Below are 15,165 nucleotides of genomic sequence, written 5' to 3'. Positions count from 1 at the left end.
CCCAGGCCAGAGCCTGCACCCTGCACCCCCTCCTACACCCAAACTCTCTCCCAGAGCCTGCACCCCCTCCCGCACTGCAACCCCCTGCCCCAGCACAGAGTCTGCACCCTGCACCCAAACTCCCTCCCAGAGCCCACCCCCTGCACCTCCTCCTGCACCCAAATTCCCTCCCAGAGCCCACACCCCCTCCTGCACCCCAACCCCCTGCCCCAGCCTCGTGAAAATGAGTGAGGATGGGGGAAAGCGAATGAAGGAAGGAGGGGGGTGGAGTGAGTGGGGGGCAGGGCCTCAAAGAAGGGGTTGGGCAGGGGCATGGTCCCAGGGAAGGGGTTGTGGCAAGGGCTGAGTGGGAGGGTTTGGGGGTCCCTGAAATTTTAAATCAAAATGGGGGTCCTCAGCTTGCTAAAGTTTGAGAACCGCTGCCTTAGATGACTGGAACACTGTAGAACTTTAAACTTAAGAATAGTAACAAAGTAACATCCCCAACCTCTTAGTAACACTATTGGAATCTGTAATGTTTTGAACATTGTTTTAGAATACCAGGCAACATTTATTGTGGATTGTTTATGCATTATTTTTTGTTTAGGTTCCCATGTGCCTTCCAACATAGGAACCTACAGATGTGTTTTGGTTATCATTATAAAGCAAATGTCAGCTTAGAACGTGCCTCTTTAATTTCAGTTTAATCATTATCGGTCGAGAGATTTCTGGCATGAGAGAGTGGTATCCAGAAGGTGCTTATCTGACTTTGATTCATGGTACAGTTAGCATGTGAGGTGAATTAACATGCTAGTGCGAATAATTACAAACTCTATGTAGTCAGGGTTATTACAACAGTATAATTGCTTATTTTGATCTCCCTGCTTCCTTCCTCATAAATATCTTCCATAAGAATATGGAAGATGAAAACAGTAAAAAAGCCTTCACAAGAGCCATCAACAGTTACGGAAGTGAGAAAAGCAAGATTGGACTTTAGTAACCCAAGGGATGAGTAATGGGGTGGCAAATCTTTTATTGTTAGGGAACTGGTTAGAATCTTTTCCAGAGCAGTAGAGAATGAAAGTTGCTAATACCTAATACCACCAAATCAGTGCCCTGTGCAAAATTAACTTAGATCAGTTCTTAGTGGACAGATCACAAGTGGCACCAATTAGCCCCACTCTGAATAATCTAGCAGAGAGGCTAGGAATTGATTGGGTCATACTGTCCTTGCAGTATTCGATATGGTTACTCCAGATCAGAGGGGAGCAGATAGGCCAACAAATTCTTCCTCGTATACTTCTATATCCGCCAAAATATACTTTGTCTTATGCTCTCCAGAGTTCTCATTCATGACTGAAATCAGCAAATATTAGGAGCAATAGAAAGGAATGCAATGTGCAAGTGAAAACTGAGATTAAAAGAGAGTTGCTTTGGAAATAGACACTGTCGTCAGATGTTCAGCTGTGTGTGTGTTCTCCCTGTGTGCTATTCCAGCTCTGCACAATAGCTGGCACAGCAGATCTTGAGCGAACCGCCCAATGACCACAACATCCGTTAATGCACGGTAATAGCTCCTCAGACTAATGTCTACAGTTGCACTAGTACATATATGACCGTGACTATGGATGCAGCTCAGCCAGTGGCGGGACTTTCCACTGCTCCCTCGGCTGGACAAAGGCACTCCCTCTGAGGTATATCTTTGTTCACCAATACAAACAAGTTACGTATCACCCTTGACATATCAGGGTGCCACCGTCTGATGTATTAGGGCGCCACCCATTGCCTTATACCTGTAGGTTTGATCAAAACATCTCTGTTCATCGTGCTGTCATCCTGACCTATCCTTAAAATGGGTTATCATGTTCCTGTTATCTTTGGGGAATGTATTTATCGGGGTCTTCTGATACCACCCTTCTGGAATATGTTTCCATGAGTATTTTGTGCCTAGCACCTCTTAGGAATATGTGTTTTTGAAATATCAACTCGATCCTTGCCAAATTCTGTGAGCAGGATCTGCCTCTTGCTCACTACTTAACTTTGCTTTATATCAGCAAGGTTTTGACTACTTTAGCCCAGGCCTCAGACCTCATACCAGGCCTCTGATACAAGGGCTCATGTCTCAGGCTCTCTTCCTACCACAGACACATGTCAGAGTTCACTAGCGTAAAAAGCTTTCCAGTGTCGTAACCTGATACTGCTATCAGAACATGCATGTACTGACTGCCCCACTTGGAAGAATATGTACATGGGCATCATTTGATTTAATTGAGGGGAAACTGCATGAGAAATTAGGAAGATATAAGGGAGAAAATAAGAAACCCTGTTGGAAAAGACAATGAAATAAACCTATTTACTGTGAAATAAACTGAGAAACATGAGGAGAAAGAGAAATCAAACCAAATTCATCCCTAGAGGATTCAGTGGAGATTCAGTAGGGATCAGCTTGCCAACTGAATTTAGATCTTTTAGGGGAGTATCCTACCACAAGTGGCTGGGCTGAGTGCTGGAGATAGGGTAGGGAGAGGAAGGGATTTGTGGAACTGGAGTATTTGCTGTAGTTCCTGTACTCCATGAGAGGCCGTGGTGTCATGCAGCATAGCAGTGGATCTCCATACTTGCTTCTCTCTTACGCCATTCCTGTCCCCTGCATGACAGAGATACCAAAGAACTGTGATCTGAAGCATGCAAGATTTAGATTCCTTTTAGATGACTCCAATGCTGGATTTACTCCTGGGAAAATGAGAAGCGATACGTAAACCACAAAAGTAATGTGGGATCCCCTGATTTCTATTATGAGGGAGAAGGGGTTGTGTGGGACATATGGGGACTGCATCCTCCAGGGCTCACAGAGAACATAAATCATCCCAAAGATAGCACCATGGCCCCTCTCCCACATGTGCTGGTTAGTGCTGCTTGGTGAAAACAGGCTGTACTATCAAGAGATGGTATATTGTGTGCACGTCCCTTGCATGCTGTGTCACTCAGGAAATGTCTGTGGTTCCTGAAACATAATCTCTTCTCTGAGATCCACCTGAGGCTGAATACTTCCACTTTTCCCTTAACTCAGGGCTAACTCAGGGCTCTGCTTAAATGTAACCCCATGCTATTTACAGTCCTTGTTTTTAAGGTCTTCTGGTTAAAGGAATTCTGAATATATTTGATACCTTTTGATGGATAGATTTTCAAAAGCGCAAAGGGTAACAAAGTTCCTATTTCCCATGGAAAATCAATGAGAGTTGGCCCCTAACTCCTCTTTGCACCTTTGAAAATCTGCCACTGAATTTGTAGCCACAGAGGTCATCCTCAGAATGCCCCAGAATGTGCAGAGTTTAATAAATGCTGATACCTTTGGAATGTTTTTTCTTGCTAAGTTCTTCAAGAAGGCTGCGGTGTACATGGATACATGATGTGAAAAGTGCACTGAAGGGGCCTTTCCCTGATGCATGCATGTTTGGTTAACTTCATGTCAAAAGTGAACTTGCATGGCGTTCAGGGAGGGATACTGCCTTTGGAGACATACCTTAATGACTTGATCTCATGCTAACACACAGATAACACAGGATATACAGTTTCTCTACAGCCTGCATGTGAGTAGCAACTCACATTTTCATGTGCTGCTTTTTTGTGTGCCAGGTGCATGGCATCCACCAAAGTGGGCAAGAAGTACACAGTAAATTGTATTAAACAATTACTACAGATTAAGACCTAGAAACTTGACAACAGCTGAGCTTGAGGAGTGCTCAGCACATCTGAGGAGGTTGGGACATAAATGTGCACTGGGCATGCCCATGCTTTTCACAAGGCCTGTCCCTAGACTCATATGAGAGCAGCCTGCACTAGCTGCTAATGCCCCCACCTGGCAGCTAGGAATCACCAGTGTTGGGGAAATCTCAACTATACCCCCTTGCTTCCTTCATCCTCAGAGGAATGGGGGAAGGGACCTTGAGTGGGGTATAGGGGAACTCCTACCCCACTCGTGCTGGCTGCTAGTGTCAAATGTATGGCTGGAAGCAGACCTTTGACGCAGCCAGGACAAGGAGTGGGGTAGGAGTTCCCCTATACCACTTGAGGTTCCTTCCCCCACTCCACTGAGAATGAGGATCCTTCAAGGCTCTGATTTGCTAGATTCATGGTCACGGTATACTGGGAGAGTTGTACAAAGAAATAAAAGTGCAGCCCAGGATTGGGGCCTAATTATACATCACTGAGTAACAGTGAAACTTTGGCATCTTATAGAAGCCACCTAAATTTATGGTTAAATTACTATTATAGTTAACTGCCTTTTATTAGAGAGACAGGGTGGGTGAGGTAATATATTTTATTGGACCAACTACTATTGGTGAGAAAGACAAGCTTTCAGAGAGCTCTTCTTCAGGTCTGAGAAACTTACTCAGAGTATATTGCATTTGAGATACTGTGTTCTGCATGTGTGTGCAGGTAGATTAGCTTTGCAATTACTGTAACTGCTTCATCCCATGAGTTGCACCTAAGGAAAGTGATGCTGTACATTTCTGCACAGGTACATTAGCTTCATCTTTAATTGCTCCATCCTCCATTTTGCAACTAGAGAAGGCTGTGCTGGTGCCTCAAAAGAAAACGTAAAGTGCACAGGACCTGACTGAATTATTGACATCAATTCCTCAGGGAGAAGAGTCTATTTCAGTAAAGTTCTTCAGAATAATTGGCAATGAAAATAATTTAAACAGTCATGAATGAAACAAAATTTTACAAGGTATGTGTGTATCTAAGACTGCAGAATAAATATTATGGCATTATAATGCATTATTTAACATGTAGCATGTGATTCTATAATTAGAGCAGTATCACAAGTCATATACTCAAGGGACAGCACTGAAGTTATGCATGCAAACTTAATTCAACAATTTCCTGACTGCTGTGGGGGTTAACTGTGTAACAAGAAAATTCTCAGCATTTTAATGGAGTTTTAAATATATACAGCAGAGGGCAGCAGTGTTATTGAATTGACCATAGAGTTTGTACCTCTGTCACTAGGAAAGAGACACAGAAAACTTAGGTTTCAGAGTAACAGCCGTGTTAGTCTGTATTTGCAAAAAGAAAAGGAGTACTTGTGGCACCTTAGAGACTAACCAATTTATTTGAGCATAAGCTTTCGTAAGCTACAGCTCACTTCATCGGATGCATACTGTGGAAAGTATAGAAGATCTTTTATACACACAAAGCATGAAAAAATGGGTATTTACCACTACAAAAGGTTTTCTCTCCCCCCCCCCACTCTCCTGCTGGTAATAGCTTATCTAAAGTGATCACTCTCCTTACAACGTGTATGATAATCAAGTTGGGCCATTTCTAGCACAAATCCAGGTTTTCTATTGTATCCAAATTGTATCCAATTTGCAAATGAATTCCAATTCAACAGTCTCTCGCTGGAATCTGGTTTTGAAGTTTTTTTGTCTTAATATCGCAACTTTCATGTCTGTAATCGTGTGACCAGAGAGATTGAAGTGTTCTCCGACTGGTTTATGAATGTTATAATTCTTGACATCTGATTTGTGTCCATTTATTCTTCTACGTAGAGACTGTCCAGTTTGACCAATGTACATGGCAGAGGGGCATTGCTGACACATGATGGCATACCTACATGCCTCCAGCTTTCACCCTGACCACACCACACGATCCATCGTCTACAGCCAAGCTCTGTGATACAACCACATTTGCTCCAACCCCTCAGACAGAGACAAACACCTACAAGATATTCTATCAAGCATTCTTACAACTACAATACCCACCTGCGGAAGTGAAGAAACAGATTGATAGAGCCAGAAGAGTTCCCAGAAGTCACCTACTACAGGACAGGCCTAACAAAGAAAATAACAGAACGCCACTAGCCATTACTTTCAGCCCCCAGCTAAACCACCTCCAACGCATTATTAAGTATCTACAACCTATCCTGAAGGATGACCCAACACTCTCACAAATCTTGGGAGACAGGCCAGTCCTTGCCTACAGACAGCCCCCCAACCTGAAGCGAATACTCACCAGCAACCACATACCACACAACAGAACCACTAACCCAGGAACCTATCCTTGCAACAAAGCCTGTTGCCAACTGTGCCCACATATCTATTCAGGGAACACCATCACAGGGCCTAATAACATCAGCCACACTATCAGAGGCTCGTTCACCTGCACATCTACCAACATGTGCCAGCAATGCCCCTCTGCCATGTACATTGGTCAAACTGGACAGTCTCTACGTAAAAGAATAAATGGACACAAATCAGATGTCAAGAATTATAACATTCATAAACCAGTCGGAGAACACTTCAATCTCTCTGGTCACGCGATTACAGACATGAAAGTTGCGATATTACAACAAAAAAACTTCAAATCCAGACTCCAGCGAGAGACTGTTGAATTGGAATTCATTTGCAAATTGGATACAATTAACTTAGGCTTGAATAGAGACTGGGAGTGGTTAAGTCATTATGCAAGGTAACCTATTTCCCCTTGTTTTTTCCTACCCCCCCCCCGACGTTCTTGTTAAACCCTGGATTTGTGCTGGAAATGGCCCAACTTGATCATCATACACATTGTAAGGAGAGTGATCACTTTAGATAAGCTATTACCAGCAGGAGAGTGGGGGGGGGAGGGGAGAAAACCTTTTGTAGTGGTAAACACCCATTTTTTTCATGCTTTGTGTGTATAAAAGATCTTCTATACTTTCCACAGTATGCATCCGATGAAGTGAGCTGTAGCTCACGAAAGCTTATGCTCAAATAAATTGGTTAGTCTCTAAGGTGCCATAAGAACTGCTTTTCTTTTTACAGAAAACTTAGGGTTTAAAGGGGCATCAAGAAGAACTGGAGAAACTGGTTGACTGTCCACGAATGGTGTTCCTGTCTGGATTTATAAAGTCAAACCTTTATATGTCTCTAGCACAAGTGAGGGAGATACTGAATAGCGAATTGCTAAAATACAAATTTGCAGTTGGGTCTTTATGTGAACCCTGTTAAAATTATCACCACAATATTTTTTAATTCTTTAAATGAATTTTCCACATTTTTTATAGTGCCATATATTTTTCAGTTTCTTATTAAGGTGAAATTGAGCCGGACCTGCACAAAAACTTCCACGCTGCTTAAGTCCTGAGGTGAAGGAGTCACCAGCAAAACAGGGAGGGCCATTTGTAACCCAAGTGCACTGGAGGGGTAATATTTGTGCTAGCACATAGTTGATGCAAAGGCAGCAGACCAGAGGAGATTGCAGATAACCGTGGCTGTTATAAAACACACAAGTGTGTTGGCATGACTACAGCTATCCCTTCCTCTCCCTTATTGGCCACAGGGGCTGTTCTGTGGCATCAGACCCCAGTTTGGGGAGACTGGATTTGACCTTCCCAACCGTCCCACCCCTGTACTTCAGCAGCACAATGCCTGATTAATGACCTTCTGCTGATTAAATGAATTTCACCTCACGTATGTGAAAGAGAAAAAATATTGAGTTATATAAACACGTCCAAAAATAAAATCAAACAGTAGCTACAATAGCTAAGATCCCTTCGCCCCTGAAATAAGATGCTTGTTTATAGATCTTTAACACTCGCATGCTAACAAAACCCGGAATAGGATCCAGAGATATTCAGAGAGAGAAAGAGACAAAATGAACAAATACCCCTGATATGTGTTAAAACAACTGCACATCTTTCTTCCTCTTTGTCCTTTCATTATGGACAGTTTTCAAAAAGTATCTGGCTTTGAAAAATTATATTTAAAGCACTCAATTAGTTGGGCAAACTATATAGGTTGTGATGCAATTGTGTACATATTTGAAGGGTGCAGAGCAATTGCTGAAGGTGCTTTCAGAGAACATGAGCCTGGTGCTTGGGTGTGGATGATATATGTTTGCAACAGGACCCAAGGGGGAAAGGTAAAGATGGCTGCAAGCCTGGACACTGCCTTGAGCAGGTTTGCATTCAATGAAACTTTGAGCAGTTCTTGGCAGCTCCACATGTGAGGTTTCTTATGAATCAGAGTCGCCAATTCCTTAGTTCCTGAGCAGTGGCTATCCTTCCATATTCACTTGAAATAGATGATGGGAGAGCCCGTAAGCATGCATACAGACCATGTTTATATGGATGATAGAAGAGGGAGCTGGAGGCGATCTTGCCGCTGGCCTTGGTGAAAAGGAGAACATGGAGCAGGGTTTTTGGTGAGGAAGGGAAAAGTGTTCTTGGCACAGCTGACTAGGGGAGCATTTGGTGGAATTGGTGGAAAATGCCTTTTGTATCTTGAAGGTCTTGTCTAGGGCAGCTGGGTTCATGATTTAAGATGCCTATGGCAGTTGGGTGCGTGGGAATTAGTGGCAGAGTATATGAAAGTGGGGATAAGAACATAAGAATGGCCATACTGGGGCAGATTAAAGGTCCATCCAGCTCAGTATCCTGTCTACCAACAGTGGCCAATGCCAGGTGCCCCAGAGGGAGTGAACCTAACAGGTAATGATCAAGTGATCTCTTTCCTGTCATCCATCTCCACCCTCTAACAAACAGAGGCTAGGGACACCATTCCTTACCAATCCTGGCTCATAGCCATTAATGGACTTAACCTTCATGAATTTATCCAGTTCTCTTTTAAACCCTGTTATAGTCTAGCCTTCACAAACTCCTCAGGCAAGGAGTTCCACAGGCTGACTGTGCGCTGAGTGAAGAAGAACGTCTTTTATTTGTTTTAAACCTGCTACCCATTAATTTCATTTGGTGGCCCCTAGTTCTTATCTGATGGGAACAAGTAAATAACTTTTCCTTACTCACTTTCTTCACTCATGATTTTATATACCTCTATCATACCCCCCCTTAGTCTCCTCTTTTCCAAGCTGAAAAGTCCTAGCCTCTTTAATGTCTCCTCATATGGGACCCATTCCAAACCCCTAATCATTTTAGCTGCCCTTCTCTGAACCTTTTCTAATGCCAGTATATCTTTTTTGAGATGAGGGGACCACATCTGTATGCAGCATTCAAGATGTGGGTGTACCATGGATATATATCAGGGCAATAAGATATTCTCCATCTTATTCTCTATCCCCTTTTTAATGATTCCTAACATCCTGTTCGCTTTTTTGACTGCTGCTGCACACTGCGTGGACGTCTTCAGAGAACTATCCACAATCTCTTTCCTGATTAGTTGTAGCTAAATTAGCCCCCATCATATTGTATGTATAGTTGGGGTTATTTTTTCTAACGTGCATCACTTTACATTTATCCACATTAAATTTCATTTACCATTTTGTTGCCCAATCACTTAGTTTTGTGATATCTTTTTGAAGTTGTTCACAGTCTTCTTTGGTCTTAACTATCTTGAGCAGTTTAGTATTATCTGCAAACTTTGCCACCTCAATGTTTACCCCTTTCTCCAGAGCATTTATGAATAAGTTGAATAGGATTGGTCCTAGGACTGACCCTTGGGGAACATCACGAATACACTATGTCCACTGGATCCCCCTTGTCCACATGTTTGTTGATCCCTTCAAAGAACTCTAATAGATTAGTAAGACATGATCTCCCTTTACAGAAACCATGTTGACTTTTGCCCAACAATTTGTTCTTTTATGTGTCTGACAATTTTATTCTTTACTATTGTTTCAACTAATTTGCCCAGTACTGATGTTAGACTTACCGGTCTGTAATTGCCAGGATCACCTCTAGAGCCCTTCTTAAATATTAACGTTACATTAGCTATATTTAAAAAGCTTGGCAGTGCCAGTATTCTCCCCCAGCCTTGTCTTGCTCTTGCTGCTCCCTCTTGTAGTACTGTCACTGCCTCCCTGCTCTTGCAAGCTGCCCAAGACTGAGGAGAGAGAGCCCGAGTAGCAAAAACAGTGACAAAAAGGCATTTGGCAGCCTGCAGATCAGCTGCTGCACAGTAGGCCTTTGATGGGGACGGAACGAAGAGTAACCGCAGAGCTATCCCTACAGCTTTTGTGGATGCATGATGGAGCTCCTGACTGCATGTCATGCCAGATCCATAATGACCCTTGAGAGCTCTGATGTTAAATATAGTTGGCCAAGTTCTCTTCTCAGCTACATTGAAGTCCATGGAATTGCACCAAAGCAATTGAGAAAAAAAAATGTTTCTTTGTTTTATTGATGGCTGATGTGATTAATTACTGAAGCCAAGATGTTTTGGGATAAGACAATTAAAAAAAAAGCCACAATACTAAAAACATAAACAATAAAAACTTAATAAAATCTTGCCCAGTGTTTCCAAAAAATAATTATAACGTGCAATTCAATGGCAAAATTTATCCAACAATATCAATTCATCTTATAAACAATAATGGCCTGATTCTGGTGTCATACCAGTTTTACACTAGTGTAATCTATTGATTTCATCAGAGTCACTCCTTTTTTTACCACAGTGTAGGAAAGATCAGAATCAGGTCCTGGTTAATTAAACCTTAGCACTTCTCTCTGAGGTTGCTAATATAGAGCTTTGTTTTAAAGTTGAAGAAATTAAGACAGAGAGAGTGAATGGGACATGGAAAAAGAGAAACAAGTGACTTATGCGAGGTTGCAAAACACACTGGTGTTAGTTTAATCAATAGATACTACAGTGATTGGTGTCTATAAATAGCAAAAATAGACTAGATAAAGCAGATAGATACAGCCCAGATCTCCTGATTCCCAGTCCTGTGCTTTAACCATTGGACTATGATAGTCAAGTTTTAAGAGTGCAAAAGAAAGCCCTTGGTAATTCTGAGATGTTGTTGCAAATTACTACCAAGCATGCATAATTAAATTCATAAATATATATTGTCAGAACATATGATTATAAAAATTGTCTTTCTTTAAATGGACTGCTCTGATGTACAACATATTTTTTTAACTGAGATGGCTTTTTATTACAAAATGAAACAATTTGAGGTTTAAAGTAAAAACCTTTAGCTGATAGTTTTTTGTTCTGCTGAATGCATGTATTATGCATCAGGGTGCTCAGGGTTGTAAATGTGCTTTGAGCTTGCTGTAATTTATGAGGCTTCACTTGTGGCTGATTTATAGGAAATTTCATTAATCTCTACAGTGGAGGGACCTTGCAGATAGTAGCAGATTGAAAATGTACCTGGGACTGGGGGCTTTAAGAACTACCACAAATGAATCAGCACTGAAATACTTTGAATGGTGATGATCATTTGCAGAGTGTAAAGGTCTTCTCCCCCGTTATACTAAGATCTGAAGGAATATTTTTTTGGAGGTAACAGTGAAATTACCAACCCTGCAGCTACCGAGATTTTTTTCTTTTTTTAGTTTGAACAGCTATTCTTTATTTCTGTGCTCAGCACACGTTTACTAATGAGTGTTTCTCTGCTGGTAAACCAGAGAATAGAGGAGAAAATATCATGAAATTGAATGATCCTGTTTCATGGTGGGGGAGAGCTGATGCTCAGCAGTTCTCATAAAGCTGGGGTTTTTTTTTTCCACTTTCCTGAAATAAGCAAAATGTTTTACTAGCATTTTTGTGACCTTCTACATCCAGTAGTAAAAACTTTGCTTGCAATAAGACCCCAGTCTTGTAGTCACATTTGCAGTGGTGTAAGGGTTCACATATGCAGTTCCAATTGTAAAACTGGGAGTTGGGACTTTCGCTTGCACCTGCCAGTGTTTCTTTGTAATGGTTCTTTTATTTAGAATGTGCACAGCAAGTTTAAAACTATGCATAATTTGGGGGTTCCTATCCTAACCATTATTACCTATACTGCCTTTTCAGGTTCTTGTCACTGATACTCTGGGTTTCCCTTCTGTACCTTAAGGATGAGTCTTTCTGCTAAGCACTGTTGTGCTGGTACTGGCTATCTGTCATCCAGTTTTGCACATTACAACCTAAAATGAAGTATGGACTGAGAGTCTAGTTTCTGGAATGGCCCAAGCTCCATTGCAAGTTAGAGCCTTCAGAGTTTCAAACATTAAAATCTGTGCCTAATAGTATAGGTAGAGTGTCACTGAAAAGTGTGGAGATATATTGATCTATAACACTGTAACTTTTAATATTTAGAGTTAATTTAATGTTATTTTTCCCCTCTTCCTTTCTTTCTTTCAGACAATTCAAACTCCAGAAGGACCAACACCAAATAAATTATGAATGTTGAACAAGATGACCTTACATCCACAGCAGATAATGATAGGTCCTAGGTTTAACAGGGCCCTATTTGACCCCCTGCTTGTGGTGCTACTGGCTCTTCAACTTCTTGTGGTGGCTGGTCTAGTCAGGGCTCAAACTTGCCCTTCTGTCTGCTCCTGCAGCAACCAGTTCAGCAAAGTGATCTGTGTGCGGAAGAATCTGAGAGAAGTCCCAGACGGCATCTCCACCAACACACGGTTATTGAATCTCCATGAGAACCAGATCCAAATAATTAAGGTGAATAGTTTCAAACATTTGAGACACCTGGAAATCTTGCAGCTGAGTAGGAATCACATTAGAACTATTGAAATAGGGGCCTTCAATGGTCTGGCCAATCTCAACACTCTGGAACTTTTTGACAATCGTCTTACCACCATCCCTAATGGGGCTTTTGTATACCTGTCAAAACTGAAGGAGCTTTGGTTGAGAAACAACCCTATTGAGAGCATCCCTTCTTATGCTTTTAACAGAATCCCTTCCCTACGTAGGCTGGATTTGGGGGAACTAAAAAGGCTTTCATACATCTCAGAAGGTGCTTTTGAAGGTCTTTCCAATTTGAGGTATTTGAACCTTGCTATGTGCAACCTTCGAGAGATCCCTAACCTCACACCACTCGTAAAACTGGATGAGTTAGATCTTTCTGGGAACCATCTGACAGCCATCAGGCCGGGGTCCTTTCAAGGGTTAATGCATCTTCAAAAATTGTGGATGATACAGTCCCAGATTCAAGTGATTGAAAGGAATGCCTTCGATAACCTTCAGTCACTGGTGGAAATCAACCTGGCGCACAACAACCTAACACTACTGCCTCATGATCTCTTCACACCACTCCACCTAGAAAGGATCCACCTGCACCACAATCCTTGGAACTGCAACTGTGACATTCTTTGGCTCAGCTGGTGGATTAAGGACAAAGCACCCTCCAACACTGCATGCTGTGCTCGCTGCAACACACCTCCCAATTTGAAAGGAAGGTACATCGGTGAGCTGGACCTGAATTATTTCACGTGTTATGCTCCGGTGATAGTGGAGCCACCAGCAGACCTCAACGTCACAGAAGGCATGGCTGCAGAACTGAAATGCCGAGCATCGACCTCCCTGACCTCTGTATCTTGGATTACTCCAAATGGATCGGTTATGACACATGGGGCATACAGAGTTCGGATTGCTGTGCTCAGTGATGGCACATTAAATTTTACAAAGGTGACCGTGCAAGACACGGGCTTGTATACCTGCATGGTGAGTAACTCTATTGGGAATACCACAGCTTCTGCCACACTGAACGTGACTGCACTGGACAATGGTTACACATACTTTTCAACTGTTACCGTAGAGACTATGGAACCTTCTCAGGATGAGGCCCGGACCACAGAGCAGATTGGGCCCACGCCAGTTATTGACTGGGAGACCACCAATGTGACAACTTCTCTTACTCCACAGAGCACAAGGTCAACAGAAAAAACATTTACCATCCCAGTCACAGATGCAAGCAATGGGATCCCAGGAATAGACGAGGTTATGAAGACTACCAAAATCATAATTGGTTGTTTTGTGGCTATCACTCTCATGGCCGCTGTGATGCTGGTAATTTTCTACAAAATGAGGAAACAGCATCACCGACAGAACCACCATGCTCCAACACGGACTGTAGAGATCATTAACGTGGATGATGAACTTACTGGTGATACACCCATAGAGAGTCACTTGTCCATGCCAGCCATAGAGCATGAGCACCTAAATCATTATAACTCTTATAAGTCTCCTTTCAACCACACAACAACAGTTAACACAATAAATTCAATACACAGTTCAGTGCATGAACCGTTATTGATCCGAATGAACTCAAAAGACAATGTACAAGAGACTCAGATCTAAAATATTTACAAAATTGGGGGGAGGGGAAATACAAAAAGGACGGTTTATAAAACAAATGACACAAATGACTGGGCTAAATCTACTGTTTCAAAAAAAAGTGTCTTTACAAAAAAAAGAAATTTATTTATTAAAAATTCTATTGTGATCTAAAGCAGACAAAATTATGTGTATTCCTCAAAACCTCTTTTTGCTGCACTTATTTACCCCACTTCCTCCTTTCTCCCTCCCCTACCTGCCCCAACCCCATTTGCCATATTTTTCATAGGAGATCTTGATTCCCTAAAAGAACTGGTCTAGGAAATTTTGTAAGAATTCTGTCATACTTTGGGAATTTTTATGGTGAACTCTAGTGGTGAGATTCAGTCGATTTTGTCTCTTTTTTCTGTTTTATTTTTTCTTTTCTCATACCCTTCTTGAAACGGTTCTACAGGGAATGGAGCATTAGCAGTAGATTTGTAAGTGAGAACCAAGGAACAAGCAACAACAACAACAAAAAAGCAAAGCCTTTTTTTAAATTTTTCATGTAATGACCTGTTCTGTATTTACCAAGAGGACCATTCTGTGGAAGAAGAAACAAAAATCTAAGAAAATAATTTACTTGTGAACATCTACAAAACCCATGATCTTTTAAACAATTCTAGAACCAGAATTTGTAGTTCAAACACTAAAATAAGATTATAAATAAAATATTGTTGGTTTTTTTCTGTACTCGGATACAGCTTATTTTCAGTGTGGCTTTAAAAAAATTAAAAGTTTGTTAGAAATTTTACAGTATTCTGCTGTGATGGTCTAAAACACAACAGTTTAAGAGTATTACTGCTGTATTTTGGATCATTACTGAAGAATAGCGTTGTTTTTATTTTAGGATATATATATATATAACAGTGTACTAGATAATAAAAATACCTGACTTTTAATGCAAAATTATGATGACTCAGTGTAAGGGAACTTTCAATTATCTCCATTGTATTCAAAGAAGTATTCCGCAGTCTCTGGAAGATGTCTAGACAGTGTTCAGGTACAAAAGGGCTGACTAGACAATGGTGGAAGTTTTGTTCTTATTTTAAAGAAATGTTACTTGTACATAGGGGGGTGTCAAAATTAATAATATTGATTTTAATCTTCAAAGCCAGACATTTTGATTGCTTTGGAAGTT

General features: G+C 41.4%; 1 protein-coding gene across 12 annotated transcripts in view; it reads left to right on the top strand.

The window, feature by feature from the left end:
* Positions 1–14,693, top strand: part of LRRC4C (leucine rich repeat containing 4C) — an 846,136-nt gene extending 831,443 nt beyond the window's left edge. For all 12 annotated transcript variants that reach the window (XM_073348033.1, XM_073348026.1, XM_073348031.1 and 9 more), the window contains one exon: positions 12,054–14,693. In XM_073348033.1, coding sequence (XP_073204134.1) covers positions 12,096–14,009 — 1,914 coding nt within the window. In that variant the 5' untranslated portion in view covers positions 12,054–12,095 and the 3' untranslated portion in view covers positions 14,010–14,693. The remainder of the gene's footprint in view (positions 1–12,053) is intronic.
* The last annotated feature ends 472 nt before the right edge of the window (positions 14,694–15,165 follow it).

The sequence above is a fragment of the Lepidochelys kempii genome, chromosome 6 (genome assembly GCF_965140265.1).
Source record: "Lepidochelys kempii isolate rLepKem1 chromosome 6, rLepKem1.hap2, whole genome shotgun sequence".
Lineage (NCBI taxonomy): Eukaryota > Metazoa > Chordata > Testudines > Cheloniidae > Lepidochelys > Lepidochelys kempii.
The sequence above is the reverse complement of the archived record's forward strand: the minus strand, read 5'-3'. Positions and strand labels throughout refer to the sequence as shown.